This window comes from Mesoplodon mirus, assembly GCF_964341445.2.
Source record: "Mesoplodon mirus genome assembly, chromosome: 5".
In the NCBI taxonomy this organism is placed as follows: domain Eukaryota; kingdom Metazoa; phylum Chordata; class Mammalia; order Artiodactyla; family Ziphiidae; genus Mesoplodon; species Mesoplodon mirus.
The window spans coordinates 64,211,649-64,229,949 of NC_138980.1; the positions used below are offsets into that span (position 1 = coordinate 64,211,649).

General features: G+C 42.9%; 1 protein-coding gene across 3 annotated transcripts in view; it reads right to left on the bottom strand.

Annotated features, from left to right (window-relative positions):
- The window catches only part of ARHGAP26 (Rho GTPase activating protein 26), a 490,933-nt gene that overhangs the window by 74,324 nt on the left and 398,308 nt on the right, over positions 1-18,301 (bottom strand). For all 3 annotated transcript variants that reach the window (XR_014294215.1, XM_082622793.1, XM_082622792.1), the window contains exons 19-20: positions 14,090-14,228; positions 1,043-1,196 (exon numbers count right to left, since the gene is read on the bottom strand). Coding sequence is in view for 2 of the 3 variants with exons in the window: in XM_082622793.1 (XP_082478919.1) it covers positions 1,043-1,196; positions 14,090-14,228 (293 nt within the window). In the remaining variant the exon portion in view is untranslated. The remainder of the gene's footprint in view (positions 1-1,042; positions 1,197-14,089; positions 14,229-18,301) is intronic.

The window sequence follows — 18,301 nt, forward strand, 5'->3', positions numbered from 1 at the left end:
TCCTTCCAAACCTTAATATCCCTTAGTCCCTTCTAAGGCAAAAATTGTTAGACCCATTTTGCAGATCTGTAACCATGTTAGCAAGATAGAATGGCGGAGCGTGATCATGCAACCACAGCAAGGAGAGGGGCAGGAAAAGGTTCTGACATCCTGGGGCCTCACCAAGAGAAACAACTGTCCTGAAGGCAATTTGTGGCTGAACCTCAAACTATTTTCACCAGAGAAAAGCAAAGTCAACTCTGTTCTTCCTGAGTCTTATACAACTGTGGCTGGAGAGTCCAGCTGTTTTGTCATGCCCTCATATTCTTTATGCAAAGGCTCTAGTGGAGAAGATTTATGGGGTGGTCTAAAGAAGCAGGCTAAGTAATGTGGGATGTAACCACAAAAGAGAACTTTCTGGCCCAAGCAGAGTAGATCTAGTTTCCACGGAGGGTTGGACAACCAGCCTCAAAACTGCCTGTCTCAGCTGTAGGGTGCTCAACACCCAAGAATGAAGCAACAGAGGTTCTTCTCCTTTAGAGAATTTGCTCTGTGATCACGGTCATGCTAAGGTTTGAGGAGTTGAAGACTCAAAGAGCACCTGGGAGCTATTTTCTCTGGAAGTGGACACAGAGATAGCACGGAACATACTCAACACAGTCAGGGAGAAGGGAAACTGTGACAACACAAATGAGTGAAGCAGACTTAGCTACAAATCTACTGAGCTACTACAGTGCCCGGATGTTTGTAAAACTAAAAGAAATTGCTTTTCATGCCCAGCAGCCAGCACAGGCAATGAGTCATCACCAAAGCCATCTCAGCAGGATGGTAAATCAAACATCACCAAGGCCAAGAAGCAGTATGTTAAGAATAATGATTCCCCTTTGAGATGATGATGCTTAAAAAATCCAAAACAAACTTAGCCAAGCTTCCAAGTCGAGGGAGAAGGTTTAAATCAGGTTCATGGGACAATACTCAAAGTCAGATGGGGCCAGACAGCACATTCTGGGCAGAATGGCTGACCAAGGGCGCCCTGTGGCCAGCAGCCAGACGTCATACTTACAGTGAGTTGGGCCGGGTGGGTTTGAGCACATCCAGGTCTGGGTCACTGGAGTTCATGTTGGGCTGTAAGCTGCTGCTAGAATTAAGGATGCTGTTTGCGTTTGATGAGACGACAGATTCCAAACTGGAGTCGATGAGGCTGTTTCTCTGTTCCTCTGGGGGAAGGAAAAGCCACAAACTCCATATTAATATTATTCCATAGGGAGAGTCTGCTCCTACCTATACAAAAGTTTACAAATAAAGAGATTAGATGGAGCTCTCTGGTGCCAATGAAGCTACGAAAAGGACATAGGAAAGGATAAGAATTACAAGTGGGAAAGGAAGAGCCCAAGAGTAACAGGTGACTTGAAACTTTAGAGCAAAACTCCGTCCTCCGCTTGACAGGACACATCTCCCTTGACAGACAGGAAACATCTCCCCTTTCATATGACCAGTCTTTTCCTAAGAGTGGCCCCACCACTGCACCATGAATTGTGTCTTCTTTGGACTGGCAGATGGTCAGAACAGAGAGAGCCTTCAAAGCCCCCTTGAAATCAATCATATCCTCTTGGTTTGGTTACATTCACCCTTTATTCTAAAACTCCTGCCCCCAGCATGGTCTCACTTGCCTAAGCCATGTCCTACCTTTGACCCTATAGTACCATGCCATAAAATATCTACTATTTGGACATCCACTTCCTTATGGCTCTGCAGTCTAAACCCCTGACCACTCCCCAGATAGACTCTTCTGGGTTGCTTCTAGCTCCAAGTATTTGATGTGGAGCTTCCAGTTAGTTCTTTGATCAATAGATCTGTAAGGACTACAGAGTAGTCTGCATATACAAAACTGAGTCCATGTTCCAAGCCGTCACATTAGTGCTTGGAGAATATTACCAAGTCAGAAGGGAGAAAACCTGAGTTCCTACCCCTGACTGGCTGTATGGAGTCAGGGAATATTCCTTGACTCTCTGTCTCTTGGTTAATGCAGCTATAAAATGGGGAGCATGAGAAAGGCCTTACACAGCTCGGGGAGCTGTCATGAGGATCAAGTGGGATCACATGCAAGAATGCGTTTTGTAAACTTCAGAACCTTGCTCAAAGAAAAGAACTTTCTGTTTCTTCACATCTTTAAAAACTTGGAACCATGCACTGAAGAAAACACTTTGGGGATGATTTAGCCAAATGGTATGGGCACCGCTGCTGCAGCTAAACATGAGACATACAATGTCATTCTTGTTCCACATTCCTTACAGATACACCATGTTGGAATCAACTGATGTTTTGGGCAATAAGTTTCTGTATCAAGAAATGTCATGTCTGGGTTAATCCTCACTGGACCTTTCTGAAATGAGCCAGAGGTATACCATATCTCTAAGAAGAAGACTAGGCTCGCTGATATGGTAGTTTAGAGGTCAACAAGTGAACTCAGCTCTCTTAAGGCAATAAAAGGGGTGAGGTCATGATAAAAAATACTCTTCCCTTGCATTACTCATGTATGTAAAAATATGCTTATGAAATGATGTTAGAGTAATCTTCACATTAGGTACACACATACAGAAACACACAAACACACATGTATACACCAATACCACCTAGTATCTTGGCAAATTCTCAATGCCATGTTTGAAGTCCTACAGAACACTTAAAAACCCCATGAGGCTTATGGGAGATTCCTGAACTCTAATTAGATTTTGAAAAAAGTAGATTATTGATTCCTGAGGTTTAGAACTATTCATATTTCAAAAGCTTGAGTTCCAAAGAGAAACAACAAAGAAAGAGAAATCAAAAGAGTTACATTGAGCCAAGATGTAGGAGGACTAACAGGGCCTGCAAATGGGTACTTGCTACCAGGAAAAAAAACAACTCTAAATTACATAATTAGAGGATCACTGAGGGAATGGACATGCCATTTATCAGTATGAATCAGTATAAGTAAAATTTTCCTTTGCACAAAATACTCATTATCAAGACTCCTGAAAAAGCGTGAGGAGCCCAACACTACCTTCATTCCAAGGGGAGTAAAGATGACACTTCTTTGGGGCTCAGTGGAGACGTATTCTGCTTCATATGGGAGGAGAGATGAAGAAGAGTTTTATTAACTCTGGTTTGAGGCCAAGTTTGCAGGACATAATAATCTGAATTCATAGGAAATAGGAGAGTATAACTAAAGCTCATATTTCTCTGTGATTACACTTACTTGTCCATGAGAGGGTTATAATTCTATGAATTAAAAATAATGTCATACTAAAAGAATATTAGCTTTTCTAAAATATTATCAGGACTTTTTTTTTCCTGCCTTACTATGCATTAGAAAAACAGAGTATCTGAAATGAAACCTTCTTCGATTTTCATTTTTTCAATAAATATTTATTGAGCTCCTCCTGGGTACCAAACCCTGCCCCCAGACAGCAGACTCTGACACTAATTCGTTGGTATTTTAATCAGATGTATACTAGAGTATTGATTAACTTGCACATATTCACTTGTTCATATGTCTACCTTTCTCAGTAGACTATAAGCAACCTAAGATTGGGCATGTGACAGACAACACTTTGAAATCACAATTTAAAAAAACGTTATATAAAGATGCTTTGCTTTATAAAATATTTTATCAGAATCCTAATGCTCATAAAAAGATCTGATTCTAAAAAATGGACTTAGGTAAAAGTTTTAAGAACATATCTCCCGTTACAGTATTATAGACTGGGTCTCTCCATGAGCTAATGAGGAAGGCTGTAGCATGTGGAACATGATATTTGTTTGTTTCTTTTCTTTTCTTGTTTACTTTTTAAAAATTTTATATTGGGGTATAGTTGATTTACAATGTTGTGTTAGTTTCGGGTGCACAGCAAAGTGAGTCAGTTATACATATACCTATATCTATTCTTTTTCAGATTCTTTTCCCATGTAGGTTATTACAGAATATTAAGTAGAGTTCCCTGTGCTATACAGTGGGCCCCTGTCAATTATCTATTTTATGTATAGTAGTGTATATAGTATAGTATATAGTATATATAGTATATATATAGTATAGTATATATATAGTATATATATAGTATATATAGTATATATATAGTATAGTATATATATAGTATATATAGTATATAGTATAGTAGTGTATAGTAAACCCACAACAGAACGAGGATATGGGTGGATAATGAGGACTCGACTCTCCCTGGACTGGCAAAGTCAATAGAATAAAACAGATGGCTACACCCAAACTGAGCCTGAGGATTTCTGGTATTCATTTACTGGAGGACACAGAATTCTTTTTTAAAAAAATAAATTCTTTTTGAGATTATATTTTGACTTATATTTAGATATCTAGGACCTGTCACATATGGTGTAACCTACAACAAAACAACAACAAAAACAAAATATCAGGGAAAGGAGTTTTTTGTCCAAAGAGAAAATGCCAAAAAATTAATCATAATATTTCATAGTTTTGCAGACAAGATAGCCAAATATGCATCCTAAGATGCACACTCTTTACTGATCTCCCTCAATGGGCCATATGATAAGGAAATCTGGAAACCTGGCACTCTCTGACTACAAGATCACTACAGTTTTCTTTGACAGGAGACCTCACATAATGAGACTGAGAGCTTCTAAGCAGACAGATGTCTAAGCTGAAATGCTGACGATCCTTCCTGATGGTGAGCAGGAAGGTGATTATTCCAGAGAAGGAGTGGGGAGTAAAATCAATAGCAAATCAAATGTTTAGTGGTTAAGGCAAACTATACTACAACAAATTCTAAAGCATCTGCAATCAATTAAGAAATAAAGAGAAAATGATTCAGTAATGTCACTCAAAACAGGAGGACTTTTGTCAGGTGGGCAAATGAATACTTGCTCCTGACAGAAAAATAGAATGAGAACAGGCAGCCTAAAAGATTTTTTTTTTTTTTTTTAATGAACCAAATCATTCAAATACAGAGCTGGACTTCTTTGAGTCACTGATGATTCAAACCAGCTCTGGCATCTGCATCAGAAGGTATAAGAAGGACCGATGGCAATTACATTGCTGAGGAAAAAAAAATTACGAGCTAGTGGGCTGAAAAAGGAAAACAACAACCAGCTATGAGTCAAATCGACAAGATCAAATGGCCAAAACAGAAAGAATGCCCCCAATGCAAGAGTCTTCTGGAACCAGTTGAAGGCAGTGAGAATGCTTGCTTTCCTCAGGCATGTTTGTCCACAAGAATCTCTCTTCATATTAGTCACAGAAAACAAGAGCCCAGAAACAAAGAAATGATAAAATAAAAGCCCAAACAATTGTAAACATGCATGGGTAACATGTTGGATGTTTTCATGAACATGTGCTCTCCAAGGAGTGACAAACTGGATGTGGACTTGGTCCTTAAAAACGCACACTACTGAAGGGCAGGGCCACGTGTGCCCTCACAGACTACATCAAGCATCCATGACGATGACTGGTGAGTTAGTGTCAGCTCATACATTCCTGGTGCCCAGGCCATGCACAGTAGAGATTAAAGGTCCACAACAGTCATGGCATACATAATAAGCATAAATAAGGCAACACAAACCATCAGAATGTATTCTGTTAGCACACAGGAGGCAGTTTTGTGTGATTGAATTTTTCAGGTGCTTCGGGCAGGGACCACTAATGTCCTTGAAACCAAAGTACTAGTTACAGTGGGCAGAGTCTGTGTTTTTTGTACAAATCAGGAGCGGAAAAACATGAGTATGCAACCAAATCACTGCAACTAAAAAAAGCAACCACAGAATAATTTTGGTGATATTGTACTTGTTCTGAGGGTTGCCATGGAAATCTGGGAGCTAAGCTCCTTCACTTTCCATATTTACCAAGTGATTCCCGCTCGCTCTGATGACAAGCGTGCCACATACAAGACGCAGGGTCTCTTGATCACAGAACTCAGAGGCGAGGCCAGGAATGCACATGCAGAGCCCAGCCAAATCCGCCTGGCTCAGCAGGCCTGAACACGTCTGGCCCACTGAATACTCAGAGCTGGAGGGTAAATAGGAAACACAGACCTTCGTCGCCACTTTGAGGGAGGTTTCTCACCACGCACAGAAGTCTGTCATCATAGAGGCTGATATCTCAGCTTTCCATGAGGTCTCAGACTAGCTGTCAGAAAGAGGGAAGGCGACTGATCTTTAACAGCAGCTCCTGACGCCTCACAGAGCCCAAAGGAGGGAACTCACTCTCCACATGATCAAACAGGAAGAAAAGGGAATCGCAAGACAGATGGAGATTCTGCAGAGACCCAGGGCGTTACACCAAAAATATTAAAAGCAAAACGTTTTGCAAAAGCAAAACGCCCAGAGGCTTTCCCGGGCTATGGTGGAGCGAGAGGTGTACTTTCTCCTGCTTGTTAAAGTTTTGCAGTGAAGCCTGTAATGTATCATCTTGACAAGACAATGATAATAGCATAGCAGCTTAATGAATTTTGCAATAAAAAATGAGTGCACAGCAATTTCTGAGTTTATCATCTCTGGGAAACACCCAAGTACACAGGAAGCTTGGAATCAGACTTTCTAAAGCAATTTTTCTCCTCTGTAGCTTTTGCTCCTGATAAGAGTGGCGTGCCAAGCCCCACTAAAATCTGAGCTGGTCTGATTTCATGCTGACCCAGCCTCAGTCCCTACGATAAAAATAATCTTAAGAAGTAGTTTGGGCAGCATATTTGAAAATAGGTTGGGCAATGTTTTAAAAAATAATCTTAAAATGTAGTCGGGGCAATGATGGACTAAACAGGGAGGTGATAAGTGAAAAATGTGGTCAATGTTGTTTGGACCCTAGATGCAGGACATGATATCACAACTTCTGGCAGGTTGTCTTCAGCAAAACCACCACTGATTTTGGTCCCCTGTGGACTGACTGACATTCTCTCCCCATGGTGCCCATAATAACCCTCTGCTTTGCAAAGGGAAAGAATGTCAATGAAAATGGAGTGCACGAGAGAATGGGGAAGTCATTGTGGCTGGCCCAGGACGGAAGGGATTCACAGGGATGAGACATGGAGGTACAGTGGGGAGCCTCTCCTGAAACAGCATTTCAAAAACCACGGCGTAGGAACGCACCTCTAATTAACGGCTGGACAGGGAACTGAATGGTCACAGTTAAGCAGACACTCTGCTACTCACAACATGGCCCTGTTTCTTCCCTGAGAACTTACTTTTCAGGAGGGACACTCTCCCTTTAGTCTATGGTTCCCCGGTATCTGAGGAAGCCCACATACAGACTGCTTACACCACTGCTCATGAGAAAGAAGAAAATGATATATTTACTTATTTTTATGCCATGACTCATTGCAAAATGGGTTTGAGATAGTAAATGAAGTGTATGGTTGGAGAGTTTTGTTTTTATCATGTAAAAATTAGGCAATACATAATAACTATGCATTCCTCTCCAACTGAAAAGTACAGAATAGCATACAAATATCCTAGATATATTCTGGTGTGTAGAAGACCAGTTGTTTTTCTATATGTAGAAACAGACACATATTTTTTCTTTTAACGAGGTGGGATTACATAATGCCTAATGCTACAATACGTGTTTCACATAGTGATAATGCCAGAGATGAGAGGCTGGAATATGCTCTTTTTTATTTAATGATCTACCTTGAACTTTTTTCCTGCCATGAGCTTTCCACGGCATCATTTTTTAAGGGCCACATCAACTATGCGGTTCTCACTCACACATGGCAACCATACATAATTAAGATAAGAACCACATTACACCTTACAGTCTGTGTGACAACAGGAATCCCTGTGGATAAACATGTCATCTGCCAAAACAAACAGGTGTGTCCAGAGCGCCCAGGATCTGCAGAGGCAACCTGAGAAAAGACACATGCTGCAGCTTTGATGGCTCCGAGAGAGGTATTATATAAAGCTCTGATGGATTCCCAGTTATTTTTCAGCAAGGAAGACACACATGTTAAGTACATGAGCTGAATTCTCAACCTCTCCCTGGGCCTGTCTGGGAGAGGGTCCAGGATGAATTAACTGAACTAAAAGAATTAATCAGAGCGATAATCCCAGCTGCCAGTTAACAAGATCCATGTAAAATAAAGCCCAAGAATCCATTCCCACCCCACCAAGGCTGTACAACTCATCCCAGGCTGCTGAAGTACTGGCACTCCAGCATCAAATGGACTCCCTCTGGGGCCAGGGAGACTTTGCATTACCCTCACATATGGGCCTCTCCTTTGGACTCTGCAGGCTCCAGAGGGGGAATATTTTCTTAGTCAAACATAAAGTAAGACTATAGCCTGATGATAATCATCGTAATCTGAGCTAACATTTATTAGGTGCTGAGTATGTTCTAGGCCCACTGTCAAGTACTTTACATGCACTGGCTCACTTAATCACGGTAATTTCCCTCCAAGGAAGCTAGTATTAGTGATTGATTTTACAGATGAACAAATGGAGGTTCAGAAATGAAAAGTAATGGACTCTAGGTCTCAGAGCTGGTAGGTGATAGAGATGGCATTGAAAAAAAGCATTGGAACTACAGAGCCTCTGCTTCCAACCACCATCAGGCTGCCCCAAACCCCAACAGAGAGTCTAAGAGACACTCCGCTAATGACAGAAGACAAGCAACCTTGACCATCCCTCCCTCCCCCAAGCCAGTGTTTCTCTAACTTTAGCTGGCATCAGCATCACCAGGCTGCTTTTAAAATTACAGAGGCCTGGGGCTTCCCTGGTGGCGCAGTGGTTGAGAGTCCGCCTGCCAATGCAGGAGACGCGGGTTCGTGCCCGGTCCGGGAAGATCCCACATGCCACGGAGCGGCTAGGCCCGTGAGCCATGGCCGCTGAGCCTGCGCGTCCGGAGCCTGTGCTCCGCAATGGGAGAGGCCACAACAGTGAGAGGCTCGTGTACCGCAAAAAAAAAAAAAATTACAGAGGCCTGAGCTCCAGGCATGACCTGATTCAGAATGTACTGGGGAGGAGACCAGGCATCTGTATCTTTCAACAAGCTCCTTACATGATTCTAATGCACACCCAAGTCTAAGAACCACACTTCCCAGAAACATAGTTTAACACCTTGGGACAGGTATACTTTGGAGATATTTTGGGTTTGGTTCCAGACCACTGCAATAAAGCAAATATTGCAACAAGGCAAGTCACATGAATTTTTGGGTTTCCCAGTGCGTATAAAAGTTCACCCTACACTGTTGTCTATTTAAAGTATGTGATAGCACTATGTCTAAAACAACAATATACACACTTTAATTACAAAAAACTTTATTGACAAAAAAAGCTAACCATCACCTGACATCGCAGTGTTGCCACAAACCTTCAATTTGAGGAAAGCGCAGTATCTGCGAAGTGCAATAAAGCAAAGTGCAATAAAAAGAGGTATGCCTGTGTTAAGTATTAAAAATTCAGGACAAAATAAGTGATAAGTGTCACCTTGCAACCTTTTGGAAGAAATCTTAAGAAGTACAAGACCTGGGTGCTTGGTTCCCTCTAATCCTCTGGCTCTACCTTCTGCAGTTGCCTGGAAGAAGTATAGCTTTCACCTAGACATACCAGTCCAATCTCTGCTGCATGATGTATTTGCGTGTTAACTTGGAGATTAAACAATAATCTCCTTTGCTACCATTCATCTGGCAGCACAGTTGAAAAACCTCCTTCCATCTGTTCTAAAGTGATCACAAACGAGATGACTGCCTTGGCCCAGCATATTAAGTGACTGTTGAATGCACACTGCTCGCCGCAGAGCTGGGGTGACGTGGTGGTGGGGGTCGTCGTGTGGCTGCTGCTTGCCACCACACGTATTGAGGAACCCATTCAATATGGTTTAGCTGCCTCTGTGGCAACGCTGGACTCTGGGACAGATGGTTTTTATTGCTTCCTTAACTCAGTCTAGCAAGGTTTTCACTTCAGCAGCTCAAGAACTGACAACATGGCATGGGGAAGGGGCATGACTTGGGTACAAATCCCTTCTCTGCCGTTCGCTAGCTGTGTGACTGCTTAACCCTTCGAGCCCTGGTTTACTTGTTTGTAAAATGTGGATGATGAGAACCTACCTCATGGGGTGATTACCAATTATAAGGATGAGATGAGATAACACTGGGAAAAGGAAAAAGCCACCTGGAGACGACTCCACTACCACTCTCAGATTAAAGTGGACGAGTCGTACAGAGGTGCCTGGGCACACAACTGGTCCACCCACACAGAATGAAAAACTCCTTCTGGAAAATAAAACACATATCAGTGAGCATCAACTAACATGCCAGATACTTCCATGACAATCTGAGGCCAGAGTGTTGGCACAGATTCACTTCTAAGAGATAAGAATGGGCTCCAACTTCTGCACAGGGCAGGGGCACTGCAGCGAGGTGAAGGGCAAACGTGTGCTGGTGGGAAGCACCCAAGAGAACTACTCTGGGAGTTCTGGGCTCATCAAGCATGTCAACTAGGGGCTGAAGAGAGGGCTGACCCATGGATCACAGAACAAATATTAAACTGCAAGTATGCCAATGAGGAAAAACATAAGTGAACTCAAAAGAGAGTAGGTACAGAGACATAATAGGAAATGAGGTTCTGACAGTATCATATGAAGTCTGAAGGTAGAAGAGAGGTACATGGAGATATTGTGTAGGTGTACGTGTTTGTGTGTGTGTGTGTGTGTTCTCATAGGTGCGATCCCTGTAACAATGTATCTACTCTGTGGCAAAAATCTGAAGAAAGGTAAGGTCATGTGAAACCTGGAGAGGGGTCACAACGAACTCAGAGTGCACAACGTGAAATCGACAGATGAATGGCGAGTGTTCACAGTGATATAAACAGCTAACGGACAACATCTGAACCCAGTTCCAGTTGAGCAGACAAAGGAATCTTGAGTTTGTGTGTTTAGGTTAAGAAGGAGGATCTGAGCCCGTCAGAAATTTAGAGCAAGCTCTGTGGACTCCAAACTGTAGTACGTATTCCACAGGTGGACACACAACAATTCTAAGGTCAAATGTGGATGAACATTTTTTAGTTGAACAGTTTCATATTTATTTTCATGTATATTAGAGAGTAATACAGTAAGATAATAAAATTCACGTTGTAGAAATTTTACTGAGTAGGACGAGGCCGTGTAAAGAAGTGAGCTGCTTTCAAATTGATTTATATAAATATATTAAACAAACAACAGTGCAAAAGTTATGTGGTTGTAGCCCAAAGAGTGAATGAAGGCCTATGTAAATGATTCAAGTTTGGGAAGTACAGAGCTAGGTATGGAAAGAGGCCTTAATCTGAAAAACATCACTGTATGGAAATACAGCATTTTTTTTCCCCCACAAATTACCTGCAGAGTCTTCCCCAGCATTTTAACTCCAAAGAGTAAACTCAGTGAAGTGCTTTGATAGTCATCTATTTTTGTCCATAGACCAGACAAAGGGGAGGGTTCGTGTGTGAAAACAGTACACTGTGACCTGCTCATCTAACAGTGGTGAGTGGCTGCACTGCAACCTAGGAGGGGCGAGAGCTGGCAGAACCTTCCAGCTCCTGCTCCTATGGTGCCTTTCCAGGCCAGCCTGGACATTACTCTAATTTCCCAGGAAAATAAGGGTTTCTAAAATCAACTCTAAAAAGTATATGTATACACGCACCCCTATGTGCTTTTCAGTGAAAATGTTTCTCCAGAGAAAGGGAGGAAAGTTGAGCACCCCACAAATATCTGCGCATATGGAGATTCCAGCCCCGTTTCCAGGGAGCGTCTCCTCGTGTTCAGAGAGAAGATGTAGTGCTTCACTGTCTTCCCATCTCCCATCCTCCTGTCCCCTGTGTGCAGACAGGGACGGCTTGATCTGCAGCTTAGGCACGTCTGCTTTCACACATCCTTAACTTTCACCTGCTGCCTCGTGTGATAAAATTAATCTTGGGCAAGGATCTAATTGATTTTCTCCTAATCACCATCTTCTTTCTTACGTGCTCCCAGAATATGCTTTAAGACCTGATCCAGAGCTGCCTCTGTTTCCATCTAACCATAAACTCGGCACTATTTCAAGCTTAGAGGAATTTACCAATATCGTCTGATCTGTCCTGATCTGCACTGTACATTGCTTAGTACAAAACCTTAGGTGACCATGGCTGTCGTGGAAACATGAGAAGCATCTCACCCCACAGCTCGATGCTGTGTTTGTGGCAGATGTGGGTGAGGCCAGGCCTGTTCCAAGTGTTTTCTGTTACAGACCACAGCAAGAACGACCCCAGCCAGATACTTAAGGGGAACACAGGCTATTGTTCGATGGGAAGCCAATCCCAGTACGGGCCAAAGCTCTAAAACTGTGCATACCTGCTGTCCCAGAAATTCTTCCAGGAATTGATCATAAGGAAATAATCATGAATATGAACAGATTTAGCTATGAGGATGATTATAGTGGCTTTACTCATAAAAGCAACATATCTGAAACAACCTCAGTGGTTGCACCAATGTGCAGCCATATTATGGGATATGACGACCTCTTTAAAAACAGTGATCCTCCAGGGGTGGGGAAGATTTGTGTTCATGAGTAATGATAGGGAAGGCCATTACTTCTGAATGACAAAGGGATAAAAAACATTTTCTGTAACAAAGAGAGAGATGCCAATCCAGATATGGGGTCTCTTTCCTCTTCAAAGCAATGTGGGTCATTTTTCTGAATTGCACCTTTACTGTAACTCATAGAGAATATTATATATATATATAATATATACAATAAATATCATATTTATATAAACATATAAAAATAAACATATAAATACATAAAAAATATAATAAGTATATAATAATAATACCACCGCCACACCTCCCAGCATTTACTGAGAACCATTTGAAGTGCTTTATTCCTCACAACAAGCCTATAAGGAAACTGTTATCCCTGTTTTCCAGAAGAGGAGACTGAGGCCATGCAATGGCAGATAACTGGCCCACGTCACACAGCCAGAGAGCAGCCGAGGAGGACTCTCACTCAGGTGCCTGGTGCCCATGAGTGCTTTCAACCACCGTGTTCTCCTGGCTCCCTGAATGCACACATCTGAGAGCAGTTATCCTGCCGACTTACCATTACCTATTCACTTGTCTACTTCCTTTATTCAAATGTGAGCTCCTTACAGACGAGGTCACGTTTTTATACTCCTTGGTGTCTGCGTGTGATTAAACAGGAACTAATAATAGTAGCAGCAGCTCTCAGTCGATGGCCTTGCCATGTCTAGGCCTGTGCCAGCTGCCTAGCTGCATAAGTTCATTGAATCCACACCACTTCCCTATGAGGTAGGCCCTATTATCCCTATTTTACAGACAAGTAAACTGAGGCTGAGAGAAGGCAGGAGACTTGCCTGAATGCTGTCGCCGGCACAGGGACCCAGGGCTGCCTGCCTTCGGGCACAGCTGGGACCCTCGACTCCCACCCTCCACCACTGGACTCCCTCATTACAAAGGCTGAAACCAGACTGGAGATTTGAGGGCCCAGTAACCCAATTGCTGCAAAGAACTCAGAAATCCAGAGGTGAAAACAAGATTCGATACAGTTGTGGTGAGAACACTCTGCTACCTGGAACAAAGAGGGCAATGCTCTCCTATTAATCCGTGAATTAATTCCACACATTTACTAAGCATCCACTGTGTGTCAAGCCCAGGAGAGGTGGAGGGGAAGGACAAGCAAGCCAAACAAGGTCCCTGTGCAGAGAGAGCCCCATTCCAGTGGGGCGTGTGACTCGCACGAATAAGCACTGAGTTACAACCCGAGAAAAGGAAGGGAAACTGGTTCTAGGGGAGTCGCTAACAAAAGACAGGCCGAAGAAGTGACGCCTGAGCTTAGATCTGATCGTGCAGCTGGAGGAAAAGGGGCTCAGCTGTCTGCCCACAGGGGACAGAAAGAGGATCCTGGGCAGCGTGGCCCTCCCTTTCATCCTCAGCACCCCTGCTTCCTGTCCTGTTGAGGTTACTCAGCCACGGAACCCGGCAGGGTACAATGGCCGATACAGTGTCCTCAAGGACACAAAAGGCAGCAACGCACACAGAGGCTGGAGGTGAGCACCCCGGGCAGCTGGGAGGAGGCCTGGATGTCCCCTGGGGACCATGTTGGCCCTGAGTAGTGGCACTCACGTTTCTCTGTTGACTGCATGGTGTGGAAGAGCGTCAGGGGCCTCTCGCTGCAGGATGGGGGCTTGGAGTCACTGCTCTTCTTCCGAGACAGGTGCAGCTGGGCATTGGTGAGGGGTGCGTCAGGCACCGTGTTAAATATCTGCAAAATAGTTTCATAAAAAGGTTACACGCTACTGTGAACTGGGGAGATAGCTCAGGTCCAGACAAGTATGACGGAAAAGCTTGATGGAGTCTAAGAATCAGCAAGAAAAAGACTGAAAAAGACAACCAAGATTTGCTCAGGACTCTATTTTAAACATCTCTAGGAATTGGCACGAAACGTCCTCCTTTGGAAGTGCATCCCAAGGTTTGGGAACCATTCACTTCCACTTCTCACCCCTTCTGCTATCATTTCCACAGATCTGCTTTTTGCTTGTTCTCTCTCCGAAGCCAATGGAAAGCTGCTGTGCTAAATATAAGCCATTGTCTGTGAAGAGGGCTTAAAGTTTTTTGACCACCTTTGTCCAGAACGGATGAACTAAAACTACTTTACTTTTCCTCATTGGTTCTGTTTCCCAGTTCTTAACAACTGCTTCACAACTTTCTGAGGCTGTGAAACATGCATTTAAATAACATCCCCCAAAAGAAGCCCAGAACAGGGCAGCATCTTCTAGTCCTCAATCATCCCCAGATGGAGCACCTAGTTCAGCAGCTTTGTGTTATCTTTGATGCTGAGCGTTCTTTTTCTTATTTAAAAAAGGGAAAGAAGGTTGTTTCCCCCAAATCTTGATGATAGAAGTAACATACAGTATGTAACATACAGTATGTAACATACATACTACAAACAGTTTGGAAAATGTAGAAAAGCATCAAGAAGGAAATAGAAAAATTATCCCAATTCCACTATTTAGAGGTAACCACTGTTAGCATTTGAGTTTTATTTCCATATGAGGTTTTTTCTTTTAAGCTTTCATTGCAAAAAAAAAAAAAAAAAGTCCATGGTAAAAACTGAGAAGCAAATGACAGATAAAAATCATGACAATGCTCATCTTTTTTTTCCTACAGATCCAAGTACAACAGAATTATTATAATAGCTACCACTTACATGGCGCTTACCATGATTACAGTCACTGCCATGCAAGGTCGGCTCCCTAGGGACCAGTCGCTGCATGTATTTTCATGTAGCTCACTCAGTTCTGAGTGACCTTGAACTTCAAGTACTGTCCTCACCATTTATAATGAAGGACTGAGGCAGAGAGGTTAAGCTGCCACAATTATAGATACACTTACAGATGGTAACATAGAAACCTATGTCCCTAGATTTTCTCAATTCCTTTTAAAATGCATATAATAACAACAACACTAATTCATTCAATCTAGAAAGATCTTTTCAGCATCTCCTTTATACCAGGCACACTGGGTACAACAGTGCTTGAGGCCAACACGTCTCCTGTGGTTAGAGAATTTGCATCTAGTAGCTGTGATTTACTGAGTATCTACCACGTCAAGTGCTTTGTATGAGTTATCTCATTTAATGTTAAAACACACTTCTCCATAATTGGAATTCTATTCTTTATACAGTTTTGTATCCTATACGTTTTCTCTAACATTATATTGTAACATTTCTCCCTTCATGAAGAAAATCTTCACACCTGATTCTTCCTAGTTGCATAACACACCCACTGTATTAAGATATCAATATTTATTGATCCACTCATTATCATCTCTTACTCTCTGGAGCTGGCCTCCTTCTGGATTTTCTCTTTCCCAACAATCACGAGTAATGAGAGCACAGTGGTGGCACCTCCACTCCCCTCACCTATGGGTGGCCCTAGACACATCAGAGTCTTTCTCATAGCTTTCCCTCCTTTGTGCACGCATTTAAAAGCAGAAATCAGAAACTGAGATATAGGAAGCAAAGTCATAAGAATGATAAGAATTTCAGCCAAAACAGCTGCTCTCCATGAGTTGGCAGGTCCTTGGGCTCCAATGATGCCAGCCAGCTGGTTCAGTCAGTCTTGCTCCCAAACACAGCTGTCTGAAAACAGCATTATCATACTTTCCCTAGGGGACTGAACTTTCAACAAAATAAATTGAATCACTACATAGCTGAGTTCAACTGGGGAGAGGAGGTAAGGAGAGAAGGGGACCTAAAACAAAAACAACAAAAACCTTCTGGCTGGGCTTCCCAGATGGCGTAGTGGTTGAGAGTCCGCCTGCCGATGCAGGGGATACGGGTTCGTGCCCCAGTCCGGGAAGATCCCACATGCCGCGGAGCGGCTGGGCCCATGAGCCATGGCCGTTGAGCCTGCACGTCCGGAGCCTGTGCTCTGCAATGGGAGAGGCCACAACAGTGAGAGGCCCGCGTACCGCAAAAAAAAAAAAAAAAAAAAAATCCTTCTGGCTTCCAGAGGAGTTGGAACCCCTAAAAATCAGTACCAGTGTTACACATGTCGCCAGGCTCCTTCTGAGCATCTTCAAGGGAAGAAAAGAGAAATTATGGTTGTTGTTGAGCTCAAGGACCACTAAGCTTCTCAGAAGCTCTCTCCCCCTTTGTTCTGTCCTCCAGCAATGCTGAGCCAGGGCTGCTCCTAAGTGACACCCCATGCACCATTACCACTGGCACTTGCTCTTATATAGGAGTGTTTGCCCCTGCCAGCCACTGTGCAAGGTACTTTACATGACTTACCTCTAAGTCAAAGGTACTAAGCAGGATGACCATTCCACAGGAAGAGATTTCCTAATGCCACACGGCTTAACAAGAGAGGGGCTGGGATGGGACCCTAGGGCTGCAGTTTCTAACATCTCCACTCCCCACCTCTGCAGCAGTCCTCAGCATTCAGCTCATCTTCTCTGGCTAATCTACACTACAGAAGCTGGTGCCCAAACCCACAAGTACAGATTTCAACAAATAATGATATCCCTTAGCACCCTTCTGCCTCTGGCCTTAAGTACAGCATGTTCGGCAATCCGAGCTAAAAAACATCTAAAAATGAATTCAGACACACATAGGTCCCCACCTCCTTATGTCTGGCCTCCAAATTTTGTCTCTCTTTTCCGTTTTTTTTCTTTTTCATTTCTTTTCTCTTATTTTTTAATACTTTTTATTGGAATATAGTTTCTTTACAATGTTGTGTTAGTTTGTCTCCTTTCCTAAAGAGCTACTGAGAATGAGAACCTCACTCAACCACAATGTGAAGAAAGATAATGCATATGCATTTTCATTTCAACTGTCACCAGAAATGTGAGCATTTCTTCTTTCCTAAAAACTGTAGTAGATGCTGGAGAAACAAAGAAGAGTGAGTCGTGAGGAAGGACCATGGATTTAGACAGATGCGTGGAAAACTGCTTCCAAAACAGTGTTTATACACAGGCAAAACGGGAGGAGACACGGGAACACATGAGAATTACATTCTGCTCATTGGCTGTTTTCTCTAAAAGGAAAGCTACTGGAGCATACTAGAATCAGTTCTAGGAGATGGAGATTTTCACCATGGGCCAGAGCTATAGTCCTGAAGGCCAGCTCTCTGGGACTCAGTGTGAGCCAGGCCCAGGCTTTTGAAGAACTCCGAAGGGCTATTCTTGAGATCAAATGCACTAATGTGCAAGTGGGGCCTGCTGTGAAATGTGGAGTGCCAGACAAGGGACTATCACCACTATTATTATACATGGTTTTCCCAGGCACAAGGGCACCTCTACAAATCAGACCAAGTCAGAACAGAAGACACAGACTTTCACTAAGGAGTCTGAGCAGTCATTCCCCAAATTACTTTTGTTCCTTTAACTCTGAAACTTGAATACATGCAAGTTGTTAAAAGGCTGCTCACTGCCTGGCCACCTTCTCAGCCAGGCCAAAAGATGTGTCTGTGAAAAAAGCTTGAGTTGAATTCTGATGAGAATCCGAATGATTCACAGTTTTGCTGGTTGTTCCAATCCTATTTTGTTTGGAAGGGATGACTTCAAGAGAATCTCATGAAGTTTCCTTCATTCTGTTAAGAAGAATCACTGTACAAATGCCTCTGCTGAACGATGGAAGCATGAGCTCATGTAATCTCTGAGCAATGGATTTATGGAGCTCTACCATGTGGCTGGAATAATCTCATTTCACAGACACTTTCCAACTTAACACAAAAGGGGGGGATTTATTCTGTGCCCCAAGTGCCCCATTAATTCTGTTCAAACTTACAAACGAATTCTGACTTAGTCAGGAATGCCTTAGAAATAAAAGTTACA